This window comes from Myiozetetes cayanensis, unplaced genomic scaffold (assembly GCF_022539395.1).
Source record: "Myiozetetes cayanensis isolate MyiCay16 unplaced genomic scaffold, myiCay2020 scf14, whole genome shotgun sequence".
Classification (NCBI taxonomy): domain Eukaryota; kingdom Metazoa; phylum Chordata; class Aves; order Passeriformes; family Tyrannidae; genus Myiozetetes; species Myiozetetes cayanensis.
Genome location: NW_026087048.1, coordinates 6198144 through 6214100, shown reverse-complemented (window position 1 = coordinate 6214100; position 15957 = coordinate 6198144). Strand labels below are relative to the sequence as shown.

General features: G+C 42.1%; 1 protein-coding gene across 3 annotated transcripts in view; it reads right to left on the bottom strand.

The window, feature by feature from the left end:
* Positions 1 to 15722, bottom strand: part of MYO1E (myosin IE) — an 81174-nt gene extending 65452 nt beyond the window's left edge. For all 3 annotated transcript variants that reach the window (XR_007628155.1, XM_050309831.1, XM_050309832.1), the window contains exon 1: positions 15603 to 15722. Coding sequence is in view for 2 of the 3 variants with exons in the window: in XM_050309831.1 (XP_050165788.1) it covers positions 15603 to 15605 (3 nt within the window). In the remaining variant the exon portion in view is untranslated. The remainder of the gene's footprint in view (positions 1 to 15602) is intronic.
* Between the last annotated feature and the right edge of the window lie 235 nt (positions 15723 to 15957).

Here is a 15957-nt window from a genome sequence, read left to right as displayed (position 1 = left end):
CCTTCAGCTGCCCCTGAAGGCCCTTCACCATCTTCGTTGTCCTCCTTTGGACACTCTCTAATAGCTCAATATCTTTCTATATTGTTGAGCCCAAAACTGCCCCAATATTCCAGGTGAGGCCACCCCAGTGCAAAGCAGAGCAGGACAATCCCCTCCCTCACCCCGCTGGGGATGCTTTGCCTAATGCCCCCAAGGACACAGCTGGCCCTTCTGGATGCCTGGGCACTGCTGACTCATATTCAACTGGCCAGGACCAGGACCCCCCCAAGGTCCCTTCCCTGGCACTGCTTTCCAGCATTTCATTCCCCAGACTGTCCATACATCCAGAGTTAATAACTAGATTTCAAAAAAACCTGAGGACCTAACTGAGAAAAGCTTGTTTTCTACAAGGTTCCCTGTGAATATGCACAGTTCTATGTACCACCTAGTGCAACAATAGTGAAAAAATACATCACACATCAGGTATGTGATCTTCTCCCATCCCACCCCTCTGCCTGAGCCTTTTTCTTTCTCCTACAAGACGTTAATCTGAACAACCGTATGAAAAACTATGTGGTGTAGCTAAGCATGTCTCATCCAGTTAATGAAAGCATCTCTTAAAATCTGTGCATTAAAGAATCAAACCATTAGATATGCAGATGTGCTTCTGCATATTCCTTGTGCAATGTCTGACAGCCAGAATCATTTTGTTTCCACTGAAACACAGTAAGAAAGAGCCTGCAGCTATCTTGTTTTGCAGTTTGCTCCTGTCAAATCTCAATGTTTAGCAAGGGTTGATTTACATAGCACTTGCATGAGAGAGTATCAGGAAATGCCCAAATTCTAAAGAGAGAAGACTAGTAATTTACTCATGCATGAGTCAGTAATTGCCCACCAGTTCAGCAGAAGGGCTATGAAAAGAGATAATACCTTGCAAATCAGGTGTAAAAGAGATTTTCGCTATTTGTACAGAATAAAGGCGCCACGGAACATTTTTCATGTAAGTAAAAGTTGAGTCCAGTTCTAAAGCAGCTATAGTACTGCTTCTAGGCAGTGTTGACAGCAGGTTCAAAAATGCTCTGCATTTTAAACCATCCAGTAATAGCCAGCATCACAGGGAGGCTTTCTTGTGTCTTCTAAAACACACTTGTCACCTGTGGTTTACAGACAATATTTAACACCAGCTATTCCATGGATTCGTACCAAGGATCAGTGGTGTATTGCCAATTTAGGGCTAATGCACCAATTGTGCATATGTTTTATTGCACTTCTAAAAATTCTCCAACACTCGGCAGCAGTAACTGTTAGGACTCCAAGGAAGATAAAAACTAAGTTTTAATCTAAAGTCACATGTCATATACAGGCATTTAAACAATAACATGACTTATTCACATAACCAGGTTCATGAATTACAAATGTACAAATAACATCTGTACATCCACTTTGATCTCCATGACCTTATTGCAAAGTACAAAATAGAGCTTCTTTGCCTTTATACAACATGTTTCATTGCAGGTTTCCTTTAGTGTGTACTGTCATGGAAATCTGCACTTTAAAAAGGACTAGAAAAATGATCCAGTGTTTACACACAATGCTGCCTAAGCAAGGTTAAGCCCATTTAGAACTTCTACTAAAAGCATAACTTAAGACATCACATTACATACTATTTAACATTTAAGAGACTAAGTCCCAGAATCACCCTGGAAGCCTGTAACAAAGTGCAGCATGCCCTCTGGGATTTGCAGCTGAAGACAGAAGACCTCTGTGAAGGCTTACTGAAAGGTAAAGATGTAGAAGGACAGGGAGACAACTGCAGAAGAAGAAAGGTAAGACCAATCAGGCCTATTATTTGGAAGTCACATGGCTGATCAGCAGGAAGGAGGACAAGCACAGGTTTCATATACAAGGTTAGACTCAGAGAAGGTATTAGGCTGAACCAATTCCATCAGCAATATTGAAGGCTTATAAAACAGCCAGAAAGAAGAGTACTACTTAGGTTAAGTAGAACTTCACATTGAAAACAGAAGCAGCTTGTCTGGATCAGACAAAGCTCCTACCATCTTGCCAACCCAGACCATTCCATCTTCCTGCTTTGATACATTTCCCTTATTCTTGCTCCTGTTTGAGAAAGTAGGATCTGTCACTCAGCCTACTGTGGACCACATCATACTTCCATCACAGGGGGCACAATGTAGTTTGCGTGTATCATCTGTCAAAACCAGCAGAGGGTTCCAGCCCCCTCACACACTGTAGATGATTTAGGTTCCCCAGCAGAGTCTGTGGATGGTGTTAGGAACACGCCCCTTAGATATATATCCCTGTATACCCATAATAAAATAGCATCAGAACAAAACATCATCCACGATGATCATGAAGGCTCTGCACAGCTTTGGTACTTCAGTGAGGTTCTCAACAGTCACACTAGAGACTGGAAGACAGGAATAGGAATAAAGGGGAAAACGGTTTGTTTTATTACAGCTACAGTAGCAAATGGATAAAACAACAAAAAAAAAAGTACTCCTCCCACCTGATAGTTCTAATACTTGCAATGCCCTGACCTGCCCTGACTTAAAACACCACCTTTAAAAAAACTAGGTAGTTTTAGTTCTTGAATATTCTCCCAAGTCTTCAAAAATACCAAGTGACTAGGTATCTCACTGAGGTATCATGCAAAAAAAAATTGTGTTCATTTAAATGAGGTAGATTCCTACTCCCCTCAAGAGTTTCAATTGGTCAAGTATGATTGCAAAACAAGCCCTAAAAGGACACAATTAGCTACAGAATGTGGCTTCATTGTTCACTGTATCCTGTTACCAGCTTGAACATAATTTTAGCTACTAAATTGGTGCTTCTTTGTTTTGGCAATCAGATAATATTAACTTCCCCTTTGTTTTTTCTTTTCCTGTTTGTACACCTGCAGTCTCAATGAACAAACAGCAACAGGATTAGTATTTTATAGTTAACCTACTACTCCACACCTGTAAAGAGCAGAATGGCAAAATACTTGCAGAGCCCTGAGGAAAACAAACAAGCAAACAAAACCCAACAAACAAAAAAAACTGCCACAGCAATCCTGACTTCTAACTTTAAGATCTGATTGTAGTCATCAGGTAAAGTAATTTGAAATGAAAATGGATAGTCTTCCAATATACGGTCTGCTTCAGCTGTAAAATTCGTGACCATAGCCCCCTCAAACAGGTAATTAACATCACAATCACTGACTCTCCACCCACACATTTTGAAGTGCAGACTAGGAAGAACTCCCCAGCGTCTTAAGTGCTTCTGGAACAGTAAAAAGTTACTACTCGTATTTGTGATCGAAGTCTCTTTCCCCCCATACTAAGTTATGAGCTGTTTAACCATTCTTGAGTATCAGAGGCCCAGTACAAACCACAGTGGGTGGGTTACAATTAAACTGCCGGGAGCAATTCCGTTTGCTTTGTCCCTCCCACTCCCAGGCTGGACTCCAGCCACGCTCGGCACAAAGAAAACCCCCCCATACAGCGGCAGGGTAAGCCTGATGAGTGTTTAATTTTAAATGTATTCTGCTCGGAGAACAGCCCCATGTGTGGGACAAGTCAAATGAAAAAGTTACCTAATGGCCTCAGGTGCAAGAATGCCTCAGCCTGCTGTACCATTAGGAAATTATTTGAACAAAAGAAAACCTGATTTCAGTAGGTGAACACTCTCGAGGTGTGTCACACTAAATAGCTCCTCATGACTAATTCATTAATTGTGGTAACAACATGCTTCTCCATTACATTCAAACTACTACCTTCAGAAAACCCTCAGTGACGGTAAAAGGTTTATGAAGTACCTGTCCATACATTATGGGTACAGATTGTACTGTCAGTACAGCCCAAATATATTTGCTTCAGCACTTGTCATCTTTCACACCATTACATTGTTTTCAGAATAAATAGCTCTCAAATTCCTTTACTAAAAGAAACACTCAGGAGTGGAAAAAACCCAACTTGTTTAAGCCTATAAATTTATCCTATGGCACTGAAACAGAGATTTAAAATTGTGCATTGTGTTCTGCTCCTCTGGGTGGATTTCAGACATTCCTTTCTTATCCAGAACTGGAAGTTTTTAGTTCTGTCAAGACTGTACCCATAATAGCTTGATTTTAGGCAGTCTGACATGCAGCTGCATTTATTTAGCCTGAGTTTAAGGATGAGTTGCAATACTTAAGAAGAAAATGTCAAGCTCAGGACTTCTAAACTAAAGATCAAAATCTGCCATCATTAGTTTTTCTTTTTCCTGGTGAGTTGCACAGAAGCAGGCAAGGCAGCTATCTCAGCAGGAAGTAGGGACTACATTTCTAGTGATTACAATGTTTTTCTGAAATACATAGTATTTATTACTGTATCCATTAGCTTTATTAGTGACCACTTAACAGAGCAGATTTAAGGCTTGGAGTTCCCTCCTCACCCCCAAATCTGTACTGAAGTGCAAAAGACATGAACCCTTACAAGCACAGGTCTCAGGAAAAAAATCATGAAGCAAGTTATGAGGTGCAACTGAATTGATGTTCTAAACATTCTTTCCTTTTCCACTATCAGCAGTTAAAGACTGCGTGTTCGTTTCACTAAACGCACTTAGTAACCTCCACTAATTCCAACTCTTTTTATAATTTAAAATACTAATATGTAGGCCAATGGAAGCTCCACTGGAGAACAAGGATTTGTAACTGTAAATACAGGCTTTTAGTATTGTGAAGATTCAGTCCCACTTATCTTACTGCATCCCTCTGGTGCTGCTGAACTGCTCAGCGTCCCTGTCACTCCATGCAGAAAACTGCACTGTGCACAGCTCCAAAGAAAACGGACTCAGTGTGACTCTGCCAGGATTAAGCCATGGCTGAAGGTAGGTCAGATTGTCCAGAAACACTGTATTACCCCTCTCCTTTAGTGAAGGATGTTCATTTTGTCTAGAACAATACCAAATATGGGAATAAGGAGCCACTGCTCTCCTGTTTCCTCTCAAGTGTTCCTAGAACGAACCAAGAATAAAAACAAAATAAACGACAGGAAGAAACCACTGCTGGTCATGAACTTATTTCTGCATATTGAGATCAGGTCTCTGTGGACTGGGTGTGCTGGTATTTGAGGCATTAAGAGCCCTGGAACCAGAATTCATATTTACCACTAGACAAGTTTAGCAAATAGTACTCATGGGAACAGCGTTAAGGCTTCTGGAGCAGTCAGCTGGGTAACTGGCACTAAGAACTGGGAAACTAAGTACTCTTTTCAATATTCAAACTGTCAGTTAACAATAATACTATCTATGTAAAATAATCTATTCTCTATGTGCTACTGAAGTTCAACCACTTTGTAGCCCCTCAAGAGGCTCACACACTTCATTACACACTCCTGACACTGAGGTCAAGGTTAGTAGAGTTTGTAGTAAGTCCTATGTGTTTGTAGGCAGTTTCAAGTGAGAAGATGAATCTCCATTACTGTATACACTTTTTAAAACCACAACAGAAGCCATTCAAGTTGTATTAAAATGTAAGTTTTTTACTGACATATAATATGTGCTGATTTGTTATTTAAAGCAGGTATCAAACTGGGCAAACTCTTATTTTCTCCAATACAGTGGATCTAGTCCTTTATTGCCATACAGATATACATTACATAGTGCTGTGAGATGAGAGTTACAGGTATTTAAGTTGCTTAGTACTCAACATTATCTCAAGTTTAATATACTGAATACTCAGGCACTGTCAAGTCCTCTTTCACTTGTAGGTACATTTCCAATCTGACTTGCTCCGCTCAAGACCTATCCCGGTCTTCTTTCTCATCTGAAAATGGCTCCTGCCTCAAATTCTGTGGTTGCAACTCAACGCTGAGACAAAAAACAAGTAAAACAGCAAAAGCAGTGGCCTCTCCTACAATGAAGTCATTCTCCCCACTCCCAACTCTGCTTTAAATGGAGCTCAAGTTTTTGATCATTTAAGGTCAAATCTCAAATCAGACCTCCATGGACATACACGGTGCCATAACAGGATCTCCATCTGTGACAAAACATCCCAGTTCACTTTTTTTCTCCTGTGTCAAGCCTAATTCTCCTTTAAAAACCACAACAAAACAGCATAACCTGCAGAAATCACTCCAATGGCAAAGTCTATTTGCTGGCAATCTATTCCTATAACCTACAAGGATCCAACAGCATGGGCCTTGGAACACTGTTCCTCCAAGGCCTTTGCCCTCAGCTATTGGTAAGTACAGAACATTGAACACGCCCCGAAGAGCTGCTGAGTCCCATCACTCAGCTAGAAGGAAAATGTCCCTCTCCATACAAGCCCTGTGTGCTAATGCCACCCCTCACTAGTGCAACCAGCAAATGTGGCCTTCAGATATCTGCCATTAGGAATTCCCAGCTACATGAGGAAAAAGCAGGAAGAGACGCTTTACAGAGCAAACAGCCACAGCAGAGCAGGGAATGGCTGGCAGTCTGGGTACAGCTCAGGATGGATTTAGGCATTTCTAGCTGTTTTGCCATAGATTTCCCAGCAGGTTTATGCTGCTCCCTTGTAGCAGCAGGCCTCTGCTTCCCCCTCTGCCAGGGCCAATCAGTTCCAAAAAGGCACCTTACTCCAGTCTACTCAAATCTTGCAGGTTACACAAAAACCAGCCAGGATCCCCTCAAAAACTGAAAACATCCAAATTGCCTGACTCTGAGAAGCTATTTTTGCTTTTCCACTGTGAAGCCCAGAATGTTTTTTGTAGGAATCTTTGGTTTGCTGAATGTAGCAATTACTAACCAATATAGCAGTTCCCAGGGTATACTTAAATTTGAGGGGAAGCACTGAAAAAGGCTTTGGAGACTACCAACAACACAACATCACACGCTGTAAACATGACTGTGCATAAGGCACAGTTTTTAAGTGGAGAAAAAAAACTAGCTGAAGTAATTCTGTTATTAGGGGAACTACTATATTTTTATTGGTGCAGCAAAATATTTGTTTTCATTGATTAGGGCAATTCAGAAACTAATCAAGTTAGTACACAACAGCAGGATATTACATGTGGTACAGAAGCTATATGTAACAAAATCATGCTTTGCAATACACCAGTTTTCATAGTATCCAAATTTTTAATTCAAATTTTGGTAGGAAAGATATCAAAAGTTTCCTGATAGGAGTAGTGTGTCAGTTTAACTTGCTTTCATAAAAACTGTACTATCAAGAATCAACAAAAAAATTGAGAACTAACTATGATCCAAGGACCTAATATAACAATGGATTACTCTAATAATTTTTTTCCTAGATGTTTGCATCCTATCAGCAATTTCTCCAAAAACATGATCTATATTTAGATAGCAGAAATAATGCTGCAAAATCCATGTTTCATAGACCTTACCAGAAGATACTACAGAATTTATTACTAATTCGACTATGTAGACAGCTAATACCTCTGCACTCTGAAAGCAAGAATGGGTGGGTTTGTAGCTTTATATCCCTTCTGAAATGAATCTCAACAAATTTTAAATTCCTCATTTAATTTAAGTACATCTGTGGCATAAGTGTGACTTTTCAGTTACTGTTATAAATACATTTCCACATTTCCCTTTCTTTAGGTATGTACTGAATACAGTTGGGGACCAACCAGTACAGGAAAACAAATTCTTTTGTGACTGGTAAATAAGCAAATCAAACACTTCTCAAATACTGAAAGGGAAAAAAAAAAAAACTGAAAAGTATGCACTTGCTTTTGAGTCCCATGAAATGGCCTTTAAGATTAGGTTTAGTAAAAGTACTCTTTCAATATGCCTTAAGAGCACTGCTTCCCTGCTTCCACTTAGCAAATGAAGTATTTTCCAGTTTTTATACCGAAACATCTGCATTAGGATAGTCCAAACCCCAGGTGATCAGGTGATGTTCATGCTAGTATGTGCCAGAAGAACCACAACATCTAGGTAAACTTTTGCCCTTGGAACCTTCCTACTAACCCCTGAGAGCAGCAGCTCATACCAAATGAACTGTCAAAGTGCACAGGGGTCACAACCCCAAGGACTTCAAATGTGTTGGCAGCATTTGTTAAATGAAATTCCAATACACTTTGTATCCATGCACTTCTTCACGAAGTTGGGAATAACACAGGGTTAAAAGTTATTGCAAAAGCAAATTTGGAAGCTCTTAGGCATTTGTGCAGACTTGTATCCTTCAAGGCAGTAAAAAAACAAAACAAAACAAGATGAAACAAGCTCTTGACTACCACTTGGCACTGCAAATACATCACTGCCAAGAGGTCCCAGCTTCCATCTTTCAGAATTTCTGCAACATTCAACTCAAAGCACAGGAAAAGACATCAATCACTGCAAAAGATAACAGCACTGGTAAGCTGCCTAGAATTTAAAGCCTCACAAATACCGTGGAATGTCAGACTGAAAGCAGAAGACTGTCCTAGGTGCAAGATCAAACATCAGACAGCATATTTCATAAGACACAAGCAAGAGAGGCTTTAAATCTCTCTGTGTGTTGAAAACATTTCCTTTGTTTTATAAAGGGTATCAGGAGGCACTGTTCAGACTCAAGTATGACTTCAACACTTAAATTAGACAAGGCTGACCAAGAAGTGGTTACAAACTCAGGCTCAGCTGATGACAGTGATTCAGTGAGTGGTTCTGAGCTGGCAAGGAAAAAAAGTCCCACATTTCCTGTTACAAGGACAAGTGCAGCGACTCACTATGAGATTGCCAGTCCAGTTTGAAGGATGCCAACAAAACCCTCTCATTTAGACTTCAGATTGCTAACGAAAGCATGAAAATAGCTTCTAGAAGCACGTGCTTTTGCATAAACCATTTATGTCCCCTTTTTCTGACAAAGGAGGCTAAAGAAAGACACATCTCATCACTCCAAACCCAAAGCCATTGTACTGTTCCCCTGACAGCCAGAAGTGGCTTTTACCAGACATTTCTGGCAGCTGAAAAAAATCACCCAGATGACAGGAGAGCAGAGCACCAGACCTACTTTGTAGTCCTTTTGACCCTTGCAGAACAGTGCTGATGTTCGAGATCTGCTAATGTCTGGCTTTAGGTTTCAAGTTCACATTTAGTTGCTGAATTTAGTAAGTAATGTTAGCAGGTAATTCTTTGCACTTTGCACCTTGTAAGTAAGCTTCCCATTAAGCATCACTTCTGATAACTCTGACTCATGCTGCAATTCCCAACAATGCTTTCCTTCTCAGCTCTCACATGTTTAAAAAAGTATTTTCAGTTTCAAGTAAAAAAACTTCAATTCGGAATTCCTTTTTAGAGATACACTTTACAGTTTATCAATTCAATTCACAAGTGGTTTTGACATCAATTAAACACCACTATGTCTTTAGAAAAAGAGCCTTGACCATACCTTTCTTCCTAGGCTACCTACATCAAATAATCTCAGGGTTAAATGTACCTGCTGCTGTACATGATGCCATCAAATCCCAAAGCCTTCACTGGTATGAAGCATATTTAATAGATTAGGCAGAAAACACCTGTAAGGTTCAATGTGTGGGAAAGCTTTAGACTAAAGACACCTTTTCCCAGCACGGTAATGACTTAGTCAAGCAGAGAGAACGGATGCCATGCACTGTCAGGACTTGATTGCACACCTGGTCTCCCCAGAGGGTATTCACATTTTTCAAGAGGTGAGGGGGGAAAGAGAAAATGAGGATGAGTCAGGAGAGGAGTGACAGCCGTACTTCCTGGGCAGGACAGTAACTGGCATCTTAGGAACGTGAGGGAAGGCAGTAGGAGATGGAAAAGAGGGAACTGAGCCCAGGAAGGTCTGACTAAAATACAGCTCCTCACACCCAAGCTCCCCCAGGAGGCTGAGGCTGCACAAGAGCCCTAACGATGAAGTGACGTGAACATCTGGACAACTCCCCAGGGACAGATCTGATCTTAAGATGGGGAGAAAATTCTTGTTTACTTTCTGCCGTATGTCTCTGATATTTACAGGTACTTCTACACCCATGTGGTAGAAACAATAAAAGCCAAACAACATACCATAGCTAAGAGTCCTTGGGCTACAATTTTCAACAATTACCAGGTACCCCATACACCTGGAATACTTCTCCATCCACAGGCAGGAAAAAAACCACTTCCATCAGAGTTAATAGGAATGCCAGTGATGTGCCAGTGACCATCTTCAACCGGAGAGGGTCCCTGACAGACAGCAGGTACTGAGGAAGTGAATGATCTCCTACAGATGAGAAAATGGGCAAGAGAATCTTTATATGATTTTCCCTGAGAGGTTTAGCCTTTTATGCTGAGGTAAACCTTTGTTGCTCATATTCAGGGTGAGAGTATAAATAAAGTGGCTTCATTCAACAAGTTAACAACAGTGCAAGCCAGCCCTGTCTTACCAAACCTATGCCTGGTGATTTCTGTGCTTGAAGAGGAACTGAACTATTTTCCAAATCCTTACTTTTGTAACACACGCATATACACACAGACTCCTCCCAGTTCCAAAAACTGCTTCAATTATACTGCTTCTAGCCTTGCACTGTTAACTCCCAGAACAACCCCCCTTTCAATTAGGTGCAATATCCCTTTCTAACACAGTTCTTAGTGCTTTCCAGCAGCCACACACCTTCTAGATCCAGAAAGCGGCTTCCTAAAAAAAGCAGACTGAAGTATTGCATTACAAGAGTGTTTTAAGAAACTGAAAAGGAAAGCAGATGAATCTGTCATTTATAAGCATTTATTGTGGCAACACCCAGAACCAAAGGGTAAGCAAAAGTAGGACAACTCGTGCAGGCCAATCCCAGACTGGTCTCCATCAACAGAACTGCAATGACCTGTGTCAGAATTCTTCAGAACATCAGAAAGCTCACTGCCAGGATCACTCAGGGTCCTTGGCATAGGAAGTGTAAAGCTAGGAGGTCTGGAGGAAAGATCACCTCTCATGTTTTTGCTCCCTTCATGAGATGCAGCAACCAAGTTAGGTTTTACTAATATAAAGGATTCTCCTATAGCTCTGAAGATGTTTATTTACATGTTATCTAGCTATACATTAGTATTATCAATATAAACATGCATACTACATTAGAAGACAAATCCAAACACAGGCATTTCAAATTCCTTGTGTTGAAATTAGGAATAGAAAAACCTTTATTCTTTATTATAACTTGGATAGAGAAGTGCATGACCATTTAGATTGATGTCACCTTTAGACTAACTCCTACAACTGAGAAGAGAATATACTGGCATTTATGGAATACAATTAATTTAAATTATCACAAAAGAAGCTAATAAGACTCCTTGAAAGAGACATGCAACTTTTTAGTTCTTCAAGAAAGGTAACATACTTTCCACGTCAAGATGAGGACATTACTAAGACTACTGAGAACTCAGAAAAACCTTGACATTCCATGCTCACTATCACAAAGGATTTAAAAAGCTTGTTTTAACGACCCCCATTCTGCATATGCAGCAATGCTTAAGAACAAGGCAATGAGACAGGCACAAGTTATCCCTTCAAGATAAGAAAAAGTGGCTGCAAATAGTTTAATTAAACCACTAACAGCAATGTCATCCCATTTCTTTCACAACCAGCTCTGTACAGAGGGCAGGGAAAAAACACTTCTGGAAAGTAAGAGATCATGAGAAAAATGCTTAAGATGTACAGACATACACAATCACCTGTTCAGCTGCATTTGAGTAACATTCTGCATACTTTAGTGTCTTTTGAGAAAGTGCTCTAACTTATACAATATATCCATAAATCATTCTAAGGTCTACACTAGAAAGAAACAAAGACAAGCTTGCACACAACACAAGCCTAAACAAAACACATCAAGTATGAATCACCACCTTTACTACTGAACATGCTACTGTGTTTTGTTGTATTTTATATATCAGACCCAGAGAAACACCATATAGCTGGAAGATTTTTTCATTAGTGCACCTCTAGATATAATGTAAAGCACATGCTCTTAACCTCCCTAATACTCTACATTTGGCAGAGAGGAAGGTTTTTCAGGTTGTTGTCTGCAGCACCAGACAGAAAAGGACCCTTCCAAAAGAGAAGCATCACTGTCTTGCCTGTGACTTTCCTGCACAAAAAAGACTTAAGATAGTACAAGGTCCCGGTTCACATCACACATTAGCTATTTTAGGACCGAATCCTAAAGGCCAGCAAGGCCTCTCAGGCTAATCCAGTCTTTTATTTTTGCAGACTTTCAGAGGCACTACATGTAATCCAGACATCCCCAGCATCTAGCTGGACTGGGCTATAAATATCTGCCTTCTCTGATGTCAAGCTATGTTGAACTGTTACAAAAAGGTTCCTTTTTAAAAATTAACTTTTGGTCTTCGTTGAAACAGAGGTGGAAACAGGAAGACACCAAGTATGCACAGACAAAATTCTCTCGCTGACTGCAGTGTTACAGAAAATTGCTTAGCATTGAAATGCTGGTTAAAGGCAACATAGAAACACTTTGGGTTTTTAACGCAAGTAAATTGGATAACCCAGTCTTGCTCAACAACTTGTGAGTTAATCCAGATATTGCTGATCCTGCTTTCTCTTGGAGCCTTCCCTTTTCACTCTGCCCAACAAATTGGTATAAAACTGCAGTAGAAGTACTCTAAAACAGAGATCATGCAAAAGTAGCCAAAGTTGATCCCTGGTGGCTTGTTGCATTTAGTTGGTTTTGTGGTTGGCTTTTTCTTTACATAAATATATAGTAGCAGTTTATGCCTTAGAAAAGAGTGTATTTGTTGATTGACATTCAGTGTTTTATCCTTCAGAGGGCGAAAGCCAGCTGACAGTACTCAGGGGAGCAATCTTTCCCTGTAGACCACAGAGTTATTTTAAATAAAAGGTCCAAGATCACATTGTTACACCAATGTGACAAGATCATTTTTGTGGCATGGTACAGATTCTCTACGCAACTCAAGATCCTCCAATGTATCTCCATAAACTATACCAGGACATGATGAAAGTTCAAGTTCACATTATAATACAGAAATTGCTTAAAGTTCAGTTGACCTTACGTTTCACTTTGAGCAAGTTTCAGCTTCTGCCGAGAGGTTTCCCAAGTATAATGGATAGAATACTTCAATGAAGTGGGACTACTTGGCACATAATATCCATTTTTGAAGTCTTACAAGTTGCAGCGAAGCTGTTAGAGGCTGTTATGGGGGTTTTAATTATTATTTTGAATTTAAAGCATTGAAACACAAAGTTAACAAAATAGATGCACTTCAAGAGAAAAATTTCAACAGTTGCCAGATGTTCCTTAGAACTGTCAGCTTTAATGCAGTTTTGCACCACTGTTGCTCATTCCCATCTTGTATTGCCATGTAAAGCCATGAAACTCCATGTCTGCAGATCTCTTCCTGAAACCATGCTGTGAGCTCAATACAGATATTAATGTGGATTAAAAATAAACCAGCAAAAAAGAGCACAAGTATTGCTAAGTCATACAGAGGTTCAGTCTTGGCAGCCGACCTGGGTGGGGCAGTGCACCATGGCAGAGAGACCAGAAGAGGCACATTTAGACCAGAGACACCTTTATACACTCTGCTCTACCAGTCTGCCTGCAAAGTGGGAACAGCAAGGATGTCAATGGTAACTCAGCATCCTGCACTGGGGACCCTGTCAGAGCAGGGGAAGGTCACTCTAAGGTCCACAAAGAAGATATGGCAGAAAATGACTTAATTTAGAGAACACAAAGCACTCATAACATCCTGCTTCTTTTTCCCTCCAGACATCAACATTGTTAAGACAAAAATAAGGGAAATAATGTGAGGTTTTTAATACAGCACAGAGAATGAGTATAAAGTTTCAGGATATTAGTGGCATGATTCATGTTTGTCAGCAGTCAATGTAAGTCCTGCCAGGCAACCCTTCTGCCAGCTAAGTTACAAAATACTACCTTCTAAACAATTGTTTTGGCATAATTACTTGTTAAAGCAGTACTTTTTAAATCAATCTTTTCTGGTTTCATTGTATTCATTACTTACCAGCAATCTAAAAATGCAGTTCATATTAGCTTGAGCTCTCACAGTGAAAGACTACTTCAGTATCAAATTAAAAGCTGGAGCATAACTGCTGTCTCAACACTTCCCTGAAGAGGGTATCTTGTGGAAGAAACCAGTTCTCTTATTTTGATAAAGCAAAACCCCCAGACTATGTCATCAATTAGTTACATGCATTGAGAAGAACTGTACTTTGATTAAAACCTTTCATTAAAAGGCAATTAATGGAGTAGGTCAACTAGCTGATCTTAAGGTATTAATGGTAACAGGTGGACATCGCTGAATCACCTGCCCCAAAGCCTTCCAAGCCCATTTAACATGTCAGCAGTCTGGGCAATGACACAACCTCTACCAAGCAGTCCTTAAGTGCCACAGATGTCTGTGACCCAGCAAGTACTAAGAAGTAAAGGTTATGGCTAAAGAGTTGATCTGAGCCACCTAGAGAAACAATCAATTTAAGGGAACACATGTACCTTACTCAAAACTCCTCACCAAAAGTGGTTCGTAAGAGCTGCTGGTATCACTATCGCTGACTTAAACAGACATTTTAGCTTCCTAACTTCTGCGATACTTTATTTAAAGCAAAGACTTGTGTTCCACACAGGTGCAACCTGGCACAACTGTACTTGTCTCAGGAAAACAAAGCACGGGCAATGGCAGGTAAGAGAGGCATCATTGAGAAGGTATTGGAGGTGAAGCTCTGGATACACAAGAACTAGGCTAGTCAGTTTTCAAAATTTAACCTTAGTTAAGCTTTAGTAGGAATATTGAAAAAGTTTTCTAAGTACCTTAACTCTCAGATCTTTAGTATTCTGATTTAGAACAGTTTTAAATAAATTCCTTATTTTAAAGTTACGGATTTTATTTACCACATTGGATTTCTCACTACTTACTGTAGGTTCTTGTGTAACAGGTAAACATAATTGTTACTTGGATTACTTCAGGATGAAAGCCATTATCAATCACCAGAAGGCAAGTACTAAAGACAAACCAGGTTTATCTGTCTAACCTCAGTTTTCCCTCAGTCTGGCACTGATGTGTTTCAGTGATATCGCATACCCTTATCCCCCCGGCCCCGCACAGCCCCGGCGGTGCCTGAATTCCCGGGATACTCCGGGAGCCACATCTACCGCACACGTGTGTGTTCCCCCCGGGGCCGAAGTGGCACCGGTGCCCGAGCACAGGGAGGAGGACACGCCGGCTCGGGCGGGGGGGGCGGGTGTCCCCGTACAGCCCCCTCCGGGACCGACCTCTAACCCGGAGAGCCGTCACCTGTTGTTCCACCACGCCGCGTTCCCGTCCCACGGCTCTCCCCCGCTTCAGAACACAAACATCCGAAACCTCGCTATGCCCCGAGCGGCGGAAGAGGGCTGGAGACGCGGCCGGTGCTCCGCAGTCGGCGCCGGCCCTGCCCGCGCCCCGCGGCGGGACGGGCGGGCTCGGGACGCGGCTGAGGCACCGACCCGGTTCCGAGGGCACCGACCCGGCCCGGCCCGGCCCCGCTCCTCACAGGCCGGCGCGGTTACACAACCGCCCCCCGGCCAGCAGAAGGACACGGGGCGCTGTCGCGGCCCCTTCCCGGCACCGTGGGGTGAACGGAACAGCTGCGCTCCCGCCGCCGCCCCGGCCCCGCTGAGCCCTGAGCTCACCATCGCGGCTCCTTCGGCGCTGCGCTGCCCGCGCCTCTGCCCAGACACGCCGGCGCCCCGGGACGGACGGACAGACGGACAGGCGAGAGGGAGAAGGGGAGGGAGCGGGAAGCGGCTCCGCCCTCCCCGCGCGCGCAGCTCCCAGCCAGGGTGGGGCGGGAGCGGGATCGGAATGAGGGCGGCGAGAGGCGATGTGGGATCGGGATGGCAGTGTGTCTAATTATGTGTCCATACATGGGAGAACTCGCCGCGGCGCAGCCGGGACGTCATTCCCGGAGGGAATCCCGGCGCGCACGACCCCCGGCCCGGCGCCCGCTCCTGGAGCGCTCCCGGTCTGCGCCTCGAGACGGGATAG